Source organism: Fulmarus glacialis, unplaced genomic scaffold (assembly GCF_000690835.1).
Source record: "Fulmarus glacialis isolate BGI_N327 unplaced genomic scaffold, ASM69083v1 scaffold35525, whole genome shotgun sequence".
Classification (NCBI taxonomy): domain Eukaryota; kingdom Metazoa; phylum Chordata; class Aves; order Procellariiformes; family Procellariidae; genus Fulmarus; species Fulmarus glacialis.
Genome location: NW_009211716.1, coordinates 10,587 through 30,338, shown reverse-complemented (window position 1 = coordinate 30,338; position 19,752 = coordinate 10,587). Strand labels below are relative to the sequence as shown.

The 19,752-nt window shown below is 46.7% G+C and overlaps 1 protein-coding gene across 1 annotated transcript in view; it reads left to right on the top strand.

Annotated features, from left to right (window-relative positions):
- Positions 1 to 640: 640 nt before the first annotated feature.
- Positions 641 to 19,752, top strand: part of CASZ1 (castor zinc finger 1) — a gene marked incomplete at both ends in the record, with an annotated part of 29,466 nt that continues 10,354 nt past the window's right edge. Inside the window, 8 exons of the mRNA XM_009577647.1 lie at positions 641 to 1,481; positions 4,306 to 4,374; positions 9,248 to 9,338; positions 11,603 to 11,767; positions 14,329 to 14,501; positions 15,268 to 16,136; positions 18,112 to 18,253; positions 19,445 to 19,508. Of these exons, the coding sequence (XP_009575942.1) occupies positions 641 to 1,481; positions 4,306 to 4,374; positions 9,248 to 9,338; positions 11,603 to 11,767; positions 14,329 to 14,501; positions 15,268 to 16,136; positions 18,112 to 18,253; positions 19,445 to 19,508 (2,414 nt within the window). The remainder of the gene's footprint in view (positions 1,482 to 4,305; positions 4,375 to 9,247; positions 9,339 to 11,602; positions 11,768 to 14,328; positions 14,502 to 15,267; positions 16,137 to 18,111; positions 18,254 to 19,444; positions 19,509 to 19,752) is intronic.

The window sequence follows — 19,752 nt, the reverse complement described above, 5'->3', positions numbered from 1 at the left end:
CCCCCACCTTAATTCATCTCCACCTCTGCTGCTTTCCTTCTCTATGCTGCACTTTTCCATTCTGTCCTCCTCCTGCTCCACCCCATACATTGTCTTACCCTTTCTCCCTTACCCATTTCACACCATGCTGTCCTGCCTGCTCTCAGCCCTGCTGTTCACCAACACACATAGCATATCTCACGTGTTTCTACCCCCCCTTACACATGCAGACATACTGCCGTGTATCCTCTGTGCACCTCCTTCCATATACAAACACACGCAAGGACAGAACTGTACAAACCTCGGCATATTGGCGTTGGTCTCACTTCCAGTAAAATTACTTTTTCTTCATATTAGGCCAAGGCAAGAGTGCAGAGACATTTATGAAACTTTGTTTAATGTACTGAAAAGCCATCGGCTAGAACATTTAGGAAATTGATTTTCCTGGCATTGATGAACTCTTTTTATTTTACCCCAGTATTAATTACTTTTTTTTTTTAAAACAAATTAATTTAAGAGTCGTAAAACCTAACAAGTGAGCCAAACGTCAGTAGATCATGTTCCCCTCTCCCCTTACTCCCCCTCCCCGCTCCTAGTGCTGGTATGGGAGGAGAAGAAAAATCAACGCCTTGTGTGACTCTCTCGCTTTGGTTCTCTGTAGGGGAAGCTTCATCGCTGCGAGATTATGCCGCCACCACCATGAATGAGTTCCTGGGCATGTTCGGCTATGATGATCAGAACATGCGGGATGAGCTGGCCCGCAAGATCAGCTTTGACAAGCTGAACACTGCTACCTCAGAGGCCACTGCAACTGCTGCCTCTCTCCTTGGCGAGGATGCCATGAGCAAACGAGCCCGCTTCTCCAAGTATGAGGAGTACATCCGCAAACTGAAAGCTGGAGAGCAGCTCTCTTGGCCCATGCACTTGGCCAAATCTGAGGAGTTGGGCTCCAAGCTGGGCAAAGAAACTTCCTCAGTGCTGGCACAGCCCATTCGGGTGCCAGGTCCAGATGCCTCCATGCTGACGGAGACCAAAGCCACCATCCTGCCGCTGCCCTCTCCCAGCAGTTCCCAGATGCAGGGTCTGATGTCACGGGCCTCTAAATATGACTTCTTCATTCACAAGCTGAAGACAGGTGAGAGCATCAGGCCACAAAATGGCAACACTTACAAGAAGGCCTCCAAGTATGACCTAGAAAATGTCAAGTACTTGCACCTTTTCAAGCCTGGAGAAGGAAGCCCAGATATGGGAGGAGCCATCGCCTTCAAAACAGGCAAGGTAGGCCGGCCTTCCAAGTATGATGTGAGGAACATTCAGAAGCTTACTCCAGTAAAAGCTCCAACACCCAGCCTGGCCCCTGCTCCCCTCACCAGTACCCCCAGCAGCACTCCTGTGGCTGGGCCGGAGCAGTCCGTCTCATTGCCATTCAACACTCCTGAGTACCTGAAATCAACTTTCTCCAAGACAGACTCCATCACAACTGGAACAGTGTCTACAGTAAAGTAAGTGTCCTCCCACTTTTCTCATCTTTGTGCTAGTGGGGGATCATACTTAAAGTCTGTGTGTGGGTAAGTGGGCAATTCAAGTTCGTGTGATGATAAATACTGCGCTGTTCGTGTGATGTTTCTTTTTGCTCTCTGTTGGAGTGTCTGCTCCTCTGTTGCACCTTACATCTCTATTTATCTTATTTGCACTAAGGATGCAGCCTGCCATCAGCAGTCACAGCCATGAATCTAGAGCCCACTAGCTCCTGGGTTCATATGTTAAAATGAAAGATGAGGGAACATGGTGCTGTCAGCACTCTAAGGTCAAGGTTGTAACTACTTTACTTTCTCCTTCTTCCGGTTCCCCAGGCATCCATCTGTGTCTGTAGGAGAACCTGATTCTTGCTTCCATTTAACTCAGTGGCAAATCTGCTGACTTTACTGTTAGCCAGATGGGGCTTTTTGTTTGTCCCAGAACTTAGAAGACGTTTTGGTCCTAATTCTCATCAATTTTCATAGGAGTTAGGCATATACATACTTCTGTGGGGCCAGGCCTGTGTCTTTTCAATTTGCTTGTTCCTTACACAAATAGAGGTGATTCAATTACCCCTCAGACTGGGCAAACTCATTAGCCCAATTACCACTAATAGCCTCCTACACATACGTTACTGGCAATCTCTGCAGTGATGCCATTGACTGAATGGAGATATCTGAAGGCCTTGCCAAACCTTGGATTACTTTTTAATGTGGCTTCCAGAGGTGGTAGCTGTAGAAAAGCTACATATGTACATGAGGCTGCAAACAGGGAAGAAGGGAGGGACTTCTCTGCTTTCTTGTCATGGTTTGGATTTACTTGTTTCTCATTGTGGACCTGGGGCTGTTGTGAGCCGTGAATCCCATGGGGTCATTTGTAGTAAGTCTAGGACCTGTGGCCTGCACTTCTGTGGCAAATGCCATCATACACACCCTACTACTTTGCCCTCTGGTAAGGAGGAAGGCTGTTATATATTTAATATGTGGACCTAGGAGGCCTTGGGCTGAATCCTCACGTGAATGCTCTTTGCAGTCTCAGGCAAGTCTGCATCCCCCACTTTTCATGTTTCCCCACCTGGAAGGCAGAGCTAATGTGAAAACATGTGAAACAGTCGTTTCCCAACTGCCTGCAGACAGATTTTTGGGAGCTCTATGGTTAAGGTGTATGGGAAGGGGCAGAGGATTATTAACATTTGCATCTGGCCCCCGCTCAGGATGAACCCTGTATGTGCTCCACATGGCAGGCAGGGACACCTATTACTAAAAAACACTGTGGTGCAAATATTCCTGTAGGCACAGTGCCTTGTTGTGATGGGTGACTTGGCCAGGGACTCTGTGCCTGAAGAGTCTGCAGAACGCTCAGCTGCCTCGAGTTTAGTGGCCATCCTAAAGCTGTGCTGCGGGGGCTGTGAGCCTCTTCTTATCTGCTTTGGTGTTGCACTGGGATCCCAGTTTGATTTCCTTTCTCTTGCTCATTTCCTCCCACTTGCAGATGTGGGTTTGCAGCACTGTGGTGATCCCTCCTCTAGTCACAGGACTTCCTCAACTGAGGCATCATGATGGGGCTGCAACAGGAATGGACGTGACCAGGGCCTTCAGCCTGGCAGTTCCCAGTGTCCTGATCACACATTAGAGTACAGAAGGGGCTCTGGTCGCTTCTCCTTCAAGCTGCTCACTAGATGCAGGCTTTCATGATAAAAGAAAGCAGCCCATTAATTGTGCTGGTGGAGGAGGTGCTAACTGTGGTATCTGGGACCTGGCTTTCCATTCACAGTCCCCACTGGGACCAAATAACCTGGCAGGAATTATCCCTTACTCTCACACATACGCACGTATACCCTAGCCATGGGTTTAACTCTCTAATATCTAATGCTATTAACCTGCCCTGAACTAATCTACCTTCTTCAAGTGAACTGTGTGCGAAAGTGTCCTTGTTTAAACCAGGCTACAGAGCTGTCACGAGTAGGAATGGAGGTTGGGTGGGAGCAAAACTGAGAAGGAAGACCACATACAGCCTGTCTGGGATTGTGTTGGTATGCCACTGTCTCTTAGGTAGGCTGGAGTCTGGCCCTGTATCTCTTTTTTCCTCTTGCTGAACTCACTGAGGGTGTAATTTTTGTCAGCTTCCTAATGATGTTAAGTAACCCAGGCTTATGTGACAGTTGGGTGCAGTTGGGCTGGTTTTCCCCATTGAATACATAAATACGTTTGCTGCCCCGTCTGTCTACTGGAGTTGGGGTATCTGTGTGAAAAAAGAGGCAATTAAAGCCCCATCTAGGGGGCTGTAGCCACATTGCCAGGACCGGTACGCTGTGCCTGCGGGCCATGGGAGATGTGCAGTAGCTCGCAGCATGGGTGAAGCACAGAGACTCTTCTCCCACAGTTGACCCTACGGCAGACGTGTCTCAATGGCGCTTCCATGCGCATAAGGGCAGTGTTGCGAGGTGCTTCAGGGAGGTGTTTGTTTTCATGTGGCCATCACTTGTTTGTGTGTGGGTATTTAGTTTTTTTCTGTGGAAAAGCAGGTTTTCATCGTTGGTCTTCTCAGTGTCTCCAACAAACTGAACTGAGTCCTGCAAAGAGGGACTGGTAGGTGGGTGGTAGGTGGACTGTATGGTTTGCTGGGAAAAGAAGGTACAAGATTTGAAGGGTAAGGGGGTGGGAGGTTAAACCCATGGGTGTCTTTGCTGGGTATTCTTCTGTGCGCCCTCTCTCCTGATGTGTCAGTGGTGTGTGGGAGAAACAAGGAGCTTAGACTGTGCCCTGTTCCTGCCTGCTAACCAGCTCTACCCTGTGTGTTTCTCATTAGGAACGGATTACCCACTGACAAACCAGCTGTCAGCGAAGACGTAAATATTTACCAGAAGTATATTGCCAGGTAGGCAAAACTCTTGGCTTTCTTGGGGAGAGGGCTGGAAGTAAGAGGGTGGAGTGGTGGTGGGAGAGATCAAGTCTTGTCCATCTGGATCAAGTGTTTAAACCAGTCATTGGCACTTCCATTTCCCTCTGGCATCTGTACTTGCTCTGTTCCCCTGCTTGGGAGAGCAGTAGCTGTGAGAGGTGTACAAGCATGCCAAGAGCATGTTCAGCTCCCCAGAGCTGTTAGACTTTGTGACAAATAGTGGAAAAATGTTTCACTGGAGAAGCCCAGGATTTAAATGGGAGCGCTGTCTCTTGACTGTCATTCTTTCTGTCCATTGCTGTGCTGTCTCCAGCCTTTTTTCCCCTACCATGTCCAGTGCCTGCAGGAGGCAAGCAGAAAACATCTTATGTCTGAGAATCTAGGCTGGAGGAATTCACAAGTGACTCAACTTCAGGCAGGTCTTGGCATCAATGTGGGATGTCTATCCTAGAACATTTTGCAGCTCATTTATATGAGAAACCCTCACTGAATAAGGCGCGGACTAGGGCACCTTATCACAGCTCTGGGCAAGCTTAGGTCAGGAATGAGCAATGCTGAGAGGGAGCCCAGGGTTGTTGTGGTGAGACTCACTTTCAGTGAGTAATGCCATGAGAGCCAGAGGGACAGAGGAGATTATTGCATAAGACTGCCTGGTTTATTAGCTCACGGTGTAAAGGGTCCATCAGCCTTTGCCCCTGGCCTGTTCAATCCTCCGGCTGTACTGTGAGGAAGCTCACTATGAAAGCCCCTCGTATACAGAAAGACACCAGTCCAGGAAGCAAGCAAACGCTTCTCTCCAGAAATAAAACTGAAGGGGTTGTTCCCACCAGCACTTGGGCACTTATTAACAAGGGAAATGTGTACTGTGCTTTCCCACCTTGCCAGAGTCTACAGAGAGTCTCTCTCTGGGAGGTGGTCAGCTGGTAGGAAGGTGCAAGGGAAGATCTTGGCACATCAGCAGGGGAAAAGGGTGGGTACAGTGCTCTCCCTAGCTGGAGAGTGGAATGAGAGGTGATTTCCCTTCTGTCCCTTTTGCCCAAATCCCTGATGTAGGAGAAGGGAGCAGAAGACCACATGGGAAGAGAGGACAGTTGCACCACCACATGCAGCTCCTCAAGCAGCAATGCCTCTAGCACATGTGGCAACTCACTGTGTCCTGGGAGAGTACAGGAATGAATGAAAGCAGGGGTTTAAGCCCATCTTTGCATGGGGCAGAAGGAGCAGCACCCTTTTATTGCTGAGATTGCAGGAATCACAGAGGTTGTAGTGAGAGAGGAGATGCCACCCTTTCTGTCCCCAGTTTCCCTCTCAAGCAGAGAACTGTATAAACACTTCACCCACATCCACTCTTTGTAGCACTCTGCAAGCCCCTTCCCCTGGGTCAGGCAGGTAACTGAGGGAGGCTTGTCAGATAGCTAAGGGACACCACATCCTGCTTAAAAAGCTCCGCAAGCCGCCCGTTGGCAGCACAGCCACTTCCCTTCAATTTACACACAATTTTAAAAACAGTTTAAAGCCTTAAAATCAAGGGGTGAGGGGAGAGAGACACGACACTCTATGTCTGTACTGCATAATTAGCTTAATGAGTTTGCCAAAGCCACTGCCAAAAGCTGCCCAGGGATAATCCATTCTCTCACACAACAAAACAAAACCTCTTACTTAGCTAGTTTGGGTTGGGTTGTTTTCCCCCCCTGTATATTTATAATTAAAAAAAAAAAAAAAGACCACAGAAAAAATTATTATTATTATTATTAGTGCCTCAGCAGATGGTGCTTCTGGCAGCACTTGCTTAAATATTTATTTCTGTGTGGGTTTCCTCCCCCCTTGTAATTGGGGTGGGTTTTTTTTTCTTCCTTCTTTCACATCATCGTTACAGGGTAATGAGTCTGTAAACACTCTCTAAGCATGCTGACTTCTTTATTTATTATTTTTATTATTATTTATTTATCTTGGTTTTTCTTTCTAACTCTTGCCAGATCAAGACTAGTTCTTTCTGGCCAAAAAAAAAAAAAAAAAATTGCCCGATTAAATGAAGAGAAGGGGGGGGGGTAATACTTGTGAAAAGGAATCTATGTGCCTGTATGGACAATTTAGGAGTTTGGATTTGCGTATCAGTGTGATTAAATGGTCTGTGAGTTTGCTTGTTTCAGGTGTGTGTATTTGTGTCTGATCGTGTATCTGATCATATGCATGGAAATTGTGGGTACGTTCATGTAAATTAAGAGGGGTGTTGATGTACCTTAGAGTATGTGCATGTAAATGTGCGCGCGTGTCTGCGTGTAAGTAAGTGTGTGGTGTGTAAGCTTTCCTGTTATGAAAAAGCTAAACAGATGCTGTGCTTTAAAAATTAATAGCTTTGAACTGTTTCAAGTGTCAGAAGAAACACAGGATAAATATAACCCTTTAGGAGCCTAACCTTACAGACTGAAAGAGCAGAATTTCCCCTTTGTGCTGTGTTTGCTGCTTCCCTCCTTCCCCAAGCACACAGTTTGGTAGAACACTTGCCTCTCCCTTCCTGCGCTGTAGACACCACACATACAACACCTTTCCGTGGCACGTGGAAGGGAGGGTAGGAGTTTGAAGTGCTAGAGTGCTTGTTTAGCTGTTGCTTTTAAAGCTGAGCCCGTGAGTTACTCCTGCTAGGATGCTTTAAGTAATTCATCCCATACAGTCAGATCTCTGTGGTGTCTGGCCCTTCTTTACTGCAGTTGGCATCTCTGGTCGTTTTGAATCCTTACTTTTGATAATATTTTGGACTGCTTTGCTTCAAAGGTGTATATTTGTCAGCAAGGTCTTCCTCTTCTCTCTGCCTGGCCTGCACTCCGTGGTTCTCCAGCCGTGCACACCCCTTTACTCTCCCTTCCCCATCTCATCAGTGGAATAGGGAGGAAGCTTTCCACAGAGCCATTTCTTCCCTTTAAAGCTGCTGGTGGTGCTGCTGCTGACATAAAGCCCTGGACTAGCAGGACCAGTTGGTTCAATCTGCTGCCGAGCTGCATGTACCTGGTTAATGCCATGGTGACTCAGGCTGCTGCCTGTGCCCTGTACTAGCCTTACAGTTGCCCAGGCGTTGAGCAGGAATCGCTTCCACTGCTTTCAGTTCCACACCTTTGTTTGTGCAGCCAGCCTTGCCGTTTGCCTTGTGGTTTGTTTCTTCTCCGCTGCTGAGGTTTGTTCCAGTTTCTCAATCACTTGTTCTGACGTGATCCTGATTTCCTGCAGTATTTCTTCTCCTTCCCCAGGGAAAGGCATGTCTGCTCCTGGCATCTGTCCCTGTCTCCCTTTGTGAATGCTGAGGCAAAGAAGTCATTTAATTTTTTAGCAATGTCTATCTTTTCTGTCAATTAAGTCCCTTTTCCATCTCCTAGAGGCCCTGCTGTCTCCACAGTTGACCTCCTCTTCCTTACTGTGCTTCAGAAATGCCTTATTTAGTACTGCTTTTCATCCTGACTTTTTCTATCCTGTAGCTTAGCGTTACCTCACCTTATGATGATCCATAATCTTCCCTGCCCCGTTCCTTGATTGCCCCAGGACAGCCTCACTCCTCTCATTTTTTCCTTTTTACCCGTTGCCCGCCCTTCTTTCTTTCCCATGCCCTTTATCATACGCACTCCTGCTGTGCTTAGTACTAAGTGACGTGAGGAACCTTTGAGGAACCTTTGAGCAGATGGTACTTTATCTTTGAATGTTTCCCCTCTGAGTCCCCTTCTCTCCACTGCTTTTCCCTTTCAAGCTCTTCAGCTTTTCCAGGGTCCTCTAGTATATACATCAGAGAGTTCATTGCACTGATTAGCCTGTTACTGGATCTCGTCCCCTTTTGCCAATTACCAATGTGTCTATCTGTCAATACATTCTATGTACTGTCTGTTTGTATGTAGATATTATAAGGCCTTTCTGTTTTTTTTTCCACCCTGTATGTCAGGAGTTTCCAAATTTGCTGTGTGGAATGCTCAGTGGTGGCCTGCAGAACTGGATTAGGTGCATGTTGTTGGCTCTTGCTTCTTGTGTCCTACTTTTAATTGCACTCAAAGGCAGGCTGAAAACCCTGTTCTTTTGCATTGCACTATTTTTTGTTGTGAACAAATACTGTATCCACATGGAAAATAATGATTAGCAGGGCTGTCGTGCATGGGAGATGTGCACACAAGGTCGAGATATCTGCCTTCGTTCTGTTTTTGTTGATCCATCTCACCTATCTTTCCATGGATCTGTCCATCTTATTGAAAGTTCCTGTATAATCTTGCCATGATCATCTTCAATCTGTGTGGCTTACCATCTAATCCACTGGTTTGCAATCTTCTCTGTAGTGTGACACCATACTGTGATTAAAAAAAAGTCTTGAGACATACTCGTAAAAACAAATGAATGCCTGAGCTTTTCTGAGGTCCTACTAGATGGGCGTATACCTAAAATTTAGAATCCATATTTGACCGATGTTTATTTGTCTGCTTCTGGCATCGGAGATTTCTGAAACTCACTGCAGTATCTAAACTCACACATGAGAATTTTAGAATTGTATGGTATTTAATTCAAGGAACCTTCCTTACTCTTCCCCAAGTAAGCAAAGTAGATAATGGAGATGAATTTCAAAGGGAAAGACAGACAGATCAGGGATGTACAAGACCTGAATGATCCTGCTCAAGAAGCACCTTTAAATAGTGGCAAATAAGAAAAGGCGGGAGGGTCACAATCCTTGGAGGGGATCAAGGAGATGAGGTTTAATGCCATAAACATGTGGAATGAAAGCAGGAGTGGGACTGACTTTATTTGTACCTTGCTTATAGGCGCTACTGTCAGGACACTGTTTCATTCTCTCTCCGTTTCTTCTGTCCTCCTTTCATGTTTGCAGGTTCTCTGGCAGTCAGCACTGTGGACATATACACTGTGCATACCAGTATCGAGAACATTACCACTGCCTTGACCCAGAGTGCAACTACCAGGTAAAAGAATGGTAAAAAGTTACCAGCACAGTTGCCTGAATGTAGAGGGGTACAACCTAGGGGAGATGCGTGTCCACCTGTGCTTTCCTCCCCCACGCACGCACATGCCTCTTCACTTTTCTGCTCTGAAAGAGGGCAAGATATATTTTGAACTTACTAGAATCCTATTTTGTTCCCATTTAACCCAATCTAACACCATTTAACCAAGCCCAGACCACTGTAATGAAGAGCAGAATATAGATCAGCTCAAGTCAGTGGGAACTACTCCAGATTTACATCAGTGAAACCAAGAGGATAAATTCTGCTGTGTTACAAATTGTGCCTGAAACTAGATGCTGATCGTCTGTCTCTTCCCCTCCTGCTGCCCAAGTGACATTGTAGCAGCAGTATCTGCAACAAAACACCCAATAAGACCAGCAGCAGTCCAGGATTTGTGGGGAAAGCGTGGGGGCAGGAGCATGTGCGATGCTGTAATTACTGGGAGAACTGCCAGGGTAGCAACGTCAAGCCAGCCGAGTCACGTGCTGTGTTTGTTTACCCTGTCTGTCTCTTCCCCTCCTGCTGCCCAAGTGACATTGTAGCAGCAGTATCTGCAACAAAACACCCAATAAGACCAGCAGCAGTCCAGGATTTGTGGGGAAAGCGTGGGGGCAGGAGCATGTGCGATGCTGTAATTACTGGGAGAACTGCCAGGGTAGCAACGTCAAGCCAGCCGAGTCACGTGCTGTGTTTGTTTACCCTCTTCCCAGGTCTGTGAGTTTGACACTGCCATTTCTGTGGTCAGGCTGCGTGTGTCTAAGTGGGAATCCCAGAGTTTGCCTCTACTGTGCATCAGACACAACTTCAGCTCTACCCCAGGAGACCTTTGGGTCTCAAAGGAATGAGTCTGACCACAGCATAGGAAGTTGATCTGGATCTGCTAAGCTTGACTGTGGGTTTCTATTGATCAAAGGAGAGTTTGTCTCTGGGATGCATGTAGTGGTCCTCCTAGCCCAGCATTTGGTAACCGAGATGAGTCTGTCCCAACTGTGACATGGATATCTCTGCACCAGAAAGAGAGAAACACAAAGGATAGAAAGACAGAAAAACCTATTATTATGATTGGCCTCATGATTATTTCCTAAGGAGTCTGGAAACTGCTTGCAAAGGAGCTGTCTGGTCTCGCAGGGAATAAGGATTTAGGCTGCTTTTTAAAATGCAAATTATTTTACGGCCGAGATATATTTTAGAATAAGTAACGCTCTGTAATAAGTGGGCACAAATTAACGATGATTGGCAATAGCAATCCTGTATGTACGCCCGGGGAAATCATACCTCCAGCCTCCAAGGGATTCCTGTTGAAATCTATATCCATATATTCCCGTGCCAATACCAACGAGATTGATCAGGATTGATATTATAGGAGGAAGGAGTGGAAGCGATAATCATTTGTTTCCTATGAGGGAGACTAGAAAAGTTGTTAAACATTAGAATACAGGCCTTTTCAATTACTCCTCAAAATAAATGGATATTGATTTCTTTTAAAAAAAATCAGATTTACTTTCCCACCTTCACTGTTAAATATTGATGTCTGTGGGAAATAGAAATGAAAAGCTTCATTTTAAAGGCACTTAGCCTGCTCTGACAGTGGGGTACCCCTTCATTACTTCAAGCAGGTAGAGGATGAAAAGGATATGCTGGTCATACAGACTTAGCTCTAAGCTCTACTACCATCTTTTTCTGTGACTGGAAGAAAGTTCTGTGTCCTAACAGAGCCGTCTTACCTTGTAGGGGAGGCAGAAGACTTAAAATGGGAAGATACTATAAAAGACCAGAGTGTTTTTCTCAGTTTCTAGTCTGACATGAATGTGGCAGCCAGTGTCTTGCTAACCACTACAGTGAGTGATTTGGAAGCTTGGATTACTCTCTTGTAGGCTGTTTAGTTCACTGGTTTTCTTTCTAACTATAGCAGTTCTTGAGATAGTAGCAGCTAAAATTACATTAGAAGAATTGCAGTCTTAAAGCTGCAGGGAGCATATTCTGGACATCACCCCAGTGTCATGTTTACTCTACAACTTTTCCTGTGTAGATACCTTCCCTTTACCAAGAAGATACATGCACACAATTCCTCTTTAATCTGACTCTCTTGGGGTGATTACTGCTGAGCTTTAAACTCCTGGTACCATAAGTTTATTAACAACAACAACAAAAAAATACCCTGCCCCCAGGATTACTCACCCGCTCCCATCACGTGTGTCTCACTGTCTGTCTCTGTATCTCTCCAGAGATTCACTAGTAAACAGGATGTGATTCGGCATTACAACATGCACAAGAAACGTGATAATTCCCTCCAGCACGGCTTCATGCGCTTCAGCCCCTTGGATGACTGTAGCGTGTACTATCATGGCTGCCACCTGAACGGGAAAAGCACACACTACCACTGCATGCAGGTAACAGCTGGACTGGGGAATAGGTGGTAGCACACGAGGCAAATGAAGAGCCATCGTTTGAGCTGTGTCCTTTTTGGGGTGGACTGAAAGGATTCTTGAGTTCAGGCAGCCCAGCACTTCCTTGTTAGGAAGGGGCTGTCCCCCAGCAAGGGGCTGTCCTGAGGCAAAGGGGTGACATTCATAGCCTCTCTTGCTCACTTCTGATTCAAGCACCTCTTTGAAGAGTCTGTGTCCTGCCCTCACTGCACTTGCCTTGCCAAGTGTTGGGAAGGGCAAAGGGAAGCACCATTCTCTGTTTTTAGAAGCCTTGTGCATGCAGTGAGGCAAAGCAGGTCTCAAGGTTTTCTCACACTCTTGGAGTTTACTTGTTCAAACAAGTCCCGTTCTCTGACATTCAGGGACCTCTCTGCGATACCACTGCACTGCCTCTATCCAAATCTGATCTGTCACTCCCTTGAAATCAGACTTTTCTGTGACACATCTGCCCTTTAACACTGGGTTAATTTCCTCCATAATCAATTTCTAAAGTAATTAAACTTTAATGTCACATATCGAGACTTAACACCCCTGGTTCTCCATCTCCTTCACCAGTGGTACTGGAGTTTACTTGTCTGTGGTGTTGGCTGGGAGCTTTGTTTCAAGAGCCAGCCAGGCTTCAACAGCAGCATAACCAGAACCGGCGTAGATGTAACTGTGACGCCTTTACTGTTTTTTAGACACGGACACACCAGATTGTTAGGGTCTTAGCCTGATCGTTCTTCAGATTAGAGGGTTTGATATGTACTTGTTCAGAATTGTGGTCTAAACCATTGCCACGAGAATGTGCTGTAGTTACAAACAACAATCAGGCAACCCTTGGTGAAAGCTTTTCTGTTCTGAAAACTTGGGTCTCACTTCCTGCCCTATCCCAACAGTTTAAGACCCCAGTTAAAGTCACAAGGCCTTAATCACATGCTTAAATGCTTTGCTGGGATAGACTTCAGCATATGTTTAACTTGAAGTCAGGTAGGCTTTCTGAAGTCAGTGGGGCTTAAGCACATACTTAAATGTTAGGCATGCACTCAAGTACTGTCCTGAATAGGGGTTGGTTTAAGCATGTGCTTACAACGTTTGATAAATTGGGAACTTCATGTGACTTTCTTTTGAGGACATTTTCTGTTATGCTTCCATAATATTGATTGTTTAGTTTCTTCAGTTGACCAGGAGGGGATTTGTTTAATTTTTTTTTTAGAGTATGAGGAGTGTTTCACAGCTTTAAGTCACTCCGAGTTAGAGACCCTCGTTTACACAACTATATATGGGTAATTCCATCCTGTGCCCACTGTCTTCCAGTAAAATAATGCCCATGTAAGCAGTGTCTTACAGGCAAGGTGTCTGAATATAAACTCCCAATTAAAGAAAATACTGCTTAAATGGCAGAATTTGTGCCATCCATCTCACGCCTTTTTTTTTTTCTCTTTATGTCCATAATTGGTGGGGATAAAATTCAGTTAGTTGTTTATATAAACTGACATTTTTTTAGGCTTTAGCACCAAGAGCTGCATTGCAAATTATTCCTAAGGAGGTTTTTGTTTAATTCTTTTTTTTAATGCCATGCAGGGTCTGTCTTTTTTCAAGGTGTCAGTGCAGAGAAAGAGAGGCTCTTTTATATTGGAAATAGCTGGAGATCCTTTTTATTTTTTTTTCTGGGTATTTGTCATGGGTTTTGTTATTGCCTGTTTGAATCAACCTGGGCTGAACTAAGAGGTGGTGTTTTCGTTCTCTTCACTTCTGAGATGGTGCAGGCATTGGCACACGTTGTGCTAGAGAAGAACAGAAAAAAAAAAATCCTCCCTCAGCAGGGCTGAGGACATTTTCAGATTCCAGTGTTTTTTTACTCAATATGGCAAAGTTGCCCGCTTTACCCGGAGGAAGGCAGGTTTTCAGCATTCCGTCCTTGTCACACCATTCCCATTTGCTGCACGAGTTTAAAATTATTGAAGTGGTAGTCTTGAACAGTGACGGGAAAAAAAGTCACCAGTTTGCTAAGATCAGCTGAACATAGGGTTTATGCTGTGCTAGAATGAAACCCATATAGTACAAGCTCAAAAGATTGGCCTCATGTTGCACCACTCTGCCTTACCTCCCAGAAGCACTAAAGAGGTAAATAACTCATTCCCACTCAATTTTGTATTCCCCATATAGATGACAGTCCTGCTTCATTCCATGTCGCTCCAAGACAACAAAAAGTAATGGCATCTGTCAGTGTTCTTTTCTCCTTAAGAGCACGAACCCTGCTTACTGCCTCCCTAAGCAGGCATGATTATCTGTAGCTGGTCTTTTATCCCTTTGCATCCTCCCGTTTTTTCTTCCTGTTTCATGCCCAGAGAGTTGGGTTTTTTTCACAACTGCTCTATCAGTCTTTAGATTGGGAATTAAAGTGATGACTTAATACTCCTAGGTGAAGTGCACAAACGGAACTATTAAATGTGTGTGTGCTGCTCATATGTTTATTATTGCTGGTAATAATGGTAGGCTGTTAAAACACTGTGCTGATGACTCCCTGTTTTGGCCTGGGGTAGGTGGGTTGTAACAAGGTCTATACAAGCACCTCTGACGTGATGACCCATGAGAACTTTCACAAGAAGAACACGCAGCTCATCAACGATGGGTTTCAGCGGTTCCGTGCCACGGAGGACTGCGGCACTGTGGAATGCCAGTTCTATGGGCAGAAAACCACTCACTTTCACTGCAGGTGAGACAGCAGGGAAGGGGAGAAATCCTGCCTCAGAGTTGCGTGATCTGTTTGCTTCCTTCTGCCAAGTCATAAATTGAAGCGTATACACAGGGACTTGATTTTCCCTGCTGTGACCTTCTCAGTACTGCTCTTGAGAGAACTCATGCTGCAGGGCAGATGTGATTTCCAGGATCTCGCCACAGACCACTCTGAAGGCAGGAATGTGATCTGAGGTGATCTGGGGAAAGTGTACCCACTAGAAAATACATCCTAAAATCATTTGGGAAAGAGATCACAGTGCTCTTCAGATTTTGACTGAAGTAGACCATTAATATACTGCTAATGGCACTTCCATGCTAGAGTTCTCTCCAGCCCAGCAGTCAGCCAGCTCATCCCTTTCAGGGCCAGACTCTGCCTTCTGTACACAAATGCTCTTCTATTGATTTCTCACGTTCTCAGGAAGAGTAGGAAAGCACAGTTTGTACCTTAGTCCCCTTTAGTTGCTGTTTTGGTTGGATCTTCTAGTCGTGGGTGCCTGCATCCCCATGTTATTGTGGCAGTTCCTCAGAGTGGAGTGAGCTTCCCAGCTCTCTCACATGGCAGCATTTTTGCTTGCCTTGGTGTCATGGGTTAATCCGCATAAAGCGCCTCAACCCCTTTGCAGCCAGGGCCATTGTCTCATACTGGCCCTGGTCCTTATCCCAGAGGGAGGCAGGTGACAGCAGTTGCGTTGTGTCCCTAGCCCACACAGCCAACCACCCTCTCCTCCTCGATGCCCTTGCAGGCGACCTGGGTGTACATTCACCTTCAAGAACAAGTGTGACATTGAGAAGCACAAGAGCTACCACATCAAAGATGATGCCTATGCCAAGGACGGCTTCAAGAAGTTCTACAAGTATGAGGAATGCAAGTATGAGGGCTGTGTCTACAGCAAGGCCACCAACCACTTCCACTGCATAAGGGCAGGCTGTGGCTTCACCTTCACCTCCACCAGCCAGATGACCTCCCATAAACGCAAACATGAGCGCCGGCACATCCGGAGCTCAGGAGTGCTGGGCCTGCCTGCCTCTCTCCTGGGGTCCAAGGATAATGAGCAAGAGGAGTCCAGTAATGATGACCTTATTGACTTCTCCGCTATGAGCTCGAAGAACTCCAGCCTGAGTGCCTCCCCCACCAGTCAACAGTCTTCCGTTTCTCTCATAGTCCCAGCTGCACCCTCCTCTGCTGCTGAGCTTGCTTCCTCACAGGCCAGCAAGTCTGCCAACAGCATGACACCAGCCACCAAGATCTCTGGCCTGCTCTCCCAGGCTCTTCCCAGCAATATACCCTTGGCCCTGGCACTCTCCAACTCAGCACTTCCTGGAACAGCTGGATCCTTCTTCCCCATCATCCCCAGTCGGGTCTCTACACCACTTCCTGCCAGCTCAGCTAACCTGATGACTGCTGGTTCTTCTGGCACCAATCCAACATCATCTGCTCCTACGGATTCCTCATCCCAGGCCATTTCAGGATCTGGTGAGCCAGCAGCTACTTCTTCTCCAGCTCCAGCGGCATCTATAATGGAAAGGATCTCTGCTAGCAAGGGATTAATCTCTCCTATGATGGCCAGGCTGGCAGCAGCTGCACTCAAGCCTTCTGTGGCACTTGAAGCAGGTGAGTTACCCTCATCAGTTGTGCTAGTGGTGGGAGGAAGAACAGTGCCTGATGGCTTGGAGAGGAGTGAATGGGAAGCCACCCAGTTGTCCATGGGACTGGAGGTGGGGAGGAGGTAGTAAAGGAACATAAATGGGAGAAAAATTTGGTCGTGTCCAGTTAACCCTTGAAGAGGGCAGTCTTGGCATGGTTTGCTGTGGAGCCTGGCTGTACCCACGTGGCCAGAAGAGAGGCAGGAAACGCAGCTTTGCCCACAAACGCAGTAGGCTCCTACCAGATCTGAAGGAAGAGTGTTGCCATGTGTATTACCTAGTTTGCTGTAGGCTGAAAAGAGAGAGGCACTGTATTAAAAATGGAAATGAAGTAAAAGCTTGGCCAATATTTGCAGGCCATACAGCAGCGTAAGGCGTCTTCTGCAGACTGTGTCGAGTTTTGGCTGGGCCTAGCTGTTGATCCTGTAGCCAAACAATTGCCAATTGTTTTTCTGATCTGGGGGGTTGGTTCTGTGCTCCAGCTCTGTTGTGCCAGCTGTGGGTTTGGAGGTAGTGTTGATACAGGCAACAAACTGGACCTTTCTCCCCTTCAGTTCTTGCAAGCTGTGCTTCTCAGCCCAGCTCCCTGAGCTGCAAGGGACAGCGGCACCGTGAGAGGGGTAAAAGATGGGAATGAGAAGTCCCCTGGGGCAGCCCGGAGCTCTTCCTACCTTCTCCTAGACCTGGGGCAGGTAGTTGCCTGTGCCCAGCCCTGCCAGCAGGGACGTGGGGCTCCCTCCAGAGCACAGGGTGCCTCCACAACCTCCTGTGAACATGGTGGGCAGCGAGGGGTCGTGGAGGGGAGGCTCTGCCTGGCAGCACCCTGTGGCAGGGTGCCCCACAGCCTCCTTCCCCGGGGCGTGGAAAGGCCAGAGCGGGCTGCTGGCCCGTGGGTACGTGAGTGCTGCCGATGTTCCCTTCTACCCAAGAGCAAACGAGGGAGTAGGACGAAATGATCTGATTAAAGAGGGAGGGGAACTTTCACATACTTTTAAAATTATTATTTGAAAAATTGTTTCCTAAAGCAGAGAAAGGTCATTGAGGGAACTATTTTCCTTTATTTTTTAATAAAATGCCACTTGCTGTCTGCGAAGCAGCTCGCCGTCAGCTGTACTGCCGGAGGGTAAATTAATATTTTAGTCACTTGGGGATTGTGGAAAAAAGCTCTGCAGACATGTTCCTGTCAGCAACTTTTTTTCCCTCCTTTTTTCTTTGCTGTTCTTCCTAATTTTTTTTCTTTAATTTGTTCTCCTGTTTTCCCCCCTTTCCTCTTTTTTCTCGTCCTTTAATTTGAATTTTTCTTTCATGGGGTCAGCACTAAACCTCCTCCCAAAAAAAAAGAATTCCCCCTTTTTGTGGGGACAACGTGATGGCGGTGGCAAGAGGTCGTGCAGTTTGAACCAATCCCATTGGCTGTCACCTTCGATAGCCCCGACGGGGCAGATGCTCCTGCTGGGCACGCGCAGTGGCGGGCCATCGCTGTCGCTACGGCAACGCTGGGATTGGGGACGAGAAAGGGGGCTTGACTAGCAGTCGAAAGCTGCCACATTGCCTCAGCATTAACAGAGTCTTTAATAAACGCTTAAGAGGCAGCCCTGCAAATTAGTTATGACAGTTTGTGCAGAGAATCAGGTCTCCCCCACGCTCCTTCCGCCCTTCTCCTTTAAAGGGCCCATAGCCTGGACAACTTTGACATAATTTTGCAATAATTATCACTTGAAGAATTTCCACGCTGGAGTGGACGTCAGAACCCATCATGTCAGCCTGGCAATAAACGCTGACCAGCAATCCCAGCACTTCCTCCCCCCACACTTTTTCTTTGCTTTTTCCATTTGTGCACTGGTGCTAGTGGTTTAACTTACATATTTGCCACTGTAACCTCATTTTAGACCTACATTTTTAATTTAATTTTTGCATTTAATTTCGGTGTCTTTCTCAAGCAGGGAATGGACAACCAGCAGCTCCTGGACGGTTCAATCCAGTTCAGGTGAAGCAGGAACCTGTGGAGGCCATGGGATCGTCATCTGCCACCAGTCAGGACTCCTTGCAGGAGCACAGCTTGGACCTGAGCGTCAAGGATCATGGGTGAGAGAAGTGCGCAGGCAGGCACGCTTAGCTCTTTCCAGCATCAAGCTCTGAGAAATTTCCGTACCTGTAATATGAGAGGACGCAACATGTTGGTGAAAGGCAATTTCACAGTGGCTGAGTTGGACGCCCCCAAACTGGAGGCAGGGAGGCTCTCTACTCCCCCTCAAGTGTATGTTCTCCAGACCTTTTTTTGGGCTCACAAGCACCTACTGACTCTTTGACGAGCCCCACTTCTTGTGCTCCCCTCTGAAAAACAAGCCGCTGGCAAAGCTCCTTCTTTTTCCTGCTGTTGTCATCAAGAGCTGACCGAAGGCTGCTCCAGTGCCACACTTCACACTTTTAGCAGGAGGATTTGCACTGATGTAATAGGGCATTGAATCAGGTCTAAGAGAGGCACCTTCCAGAGAAATTGGACACACAAAACAATCGGGTGTCAGGCTAACTCTGCTCTGGGTCTGGCATGTGGTAATCTATAGTTACAGTGATGCATCTTTGCACTTGCGCAGATGTCAATGCACCTATCTCAAAGCATGTGTCCTACTTGTCCAGCATCTCTACTGAGAACAGGAGTGTTTGGGGATTGTCCTATGTGGAAAAACTGCAAAGGAACTGATACTGGGGATAAGTGAGCCTGCTCCACTTTGACCTTTGTATACATTCCTTTCCATACTTTATTTAAACAAGCCTCAATTTGGGACCCCAGCACTTGTAGTCAACTAGAACTAATTACCGATGCATGTGAAATACTAAGGTTGCTTTTCAGCCTGTGTAGCTGTGGCCGTAAGGATTGTTGCCTTGCCTTCTCCTCTGCTGCCGAGGGGCCCTCTGTCCCTGGCAGTATGGGTCTCCTGTCAGCATTCCCCCTGGTTTTGTGGATGAAGGAGTAAAACATGGGGTGGGTTGTGAGTCAGCTAATAAAAAAGTGTGATGGTGTGGACACTGGAGGAAGAGGTCTGGACTGTTTAATAGCTGAAAGAACTAAATTCTGCAAACTTGGGACCCTCTTTCTCTCCATCTTGGCTATCACAAGTAAAAGAGTTTGGCCTGCCCAGGGGAGGGTGGGCATCATTCTCTTCCTCCGGATGTAGCAGGTGAGGAGTGAGGCAGCTTGAAGGGAGAAGGATTAATCTCAGTGATCACAGTCCCTGTGCACATCTTAACTAAACCCTGTTGGTTTGTGTGTTCCAGTAATGAATCAAATGGCCACACAGTCTCAGCAAATTCATCTCTTTTATCCTCGCTTATGAATAAGGTAAGAGCCATCCATCAAACGCCTTTCATTCCCCCCACCAAGAGAAATTAAAGCTGCGATGGCGGGGGGGGCGGGGGGGGAAGAGATGCGTTTGTTTTTTAATGTTTTGCCTCTAATAAGATGAGTTTGTACCATTTAAATTTTGAGACCATTTTTCATCGGGTATAATTTCAGAGCCACTGCTTACGAATTAATTTAATGAACTGGCTGAAGAAATATATTGCAGCCTCTGACACCTTTTTTT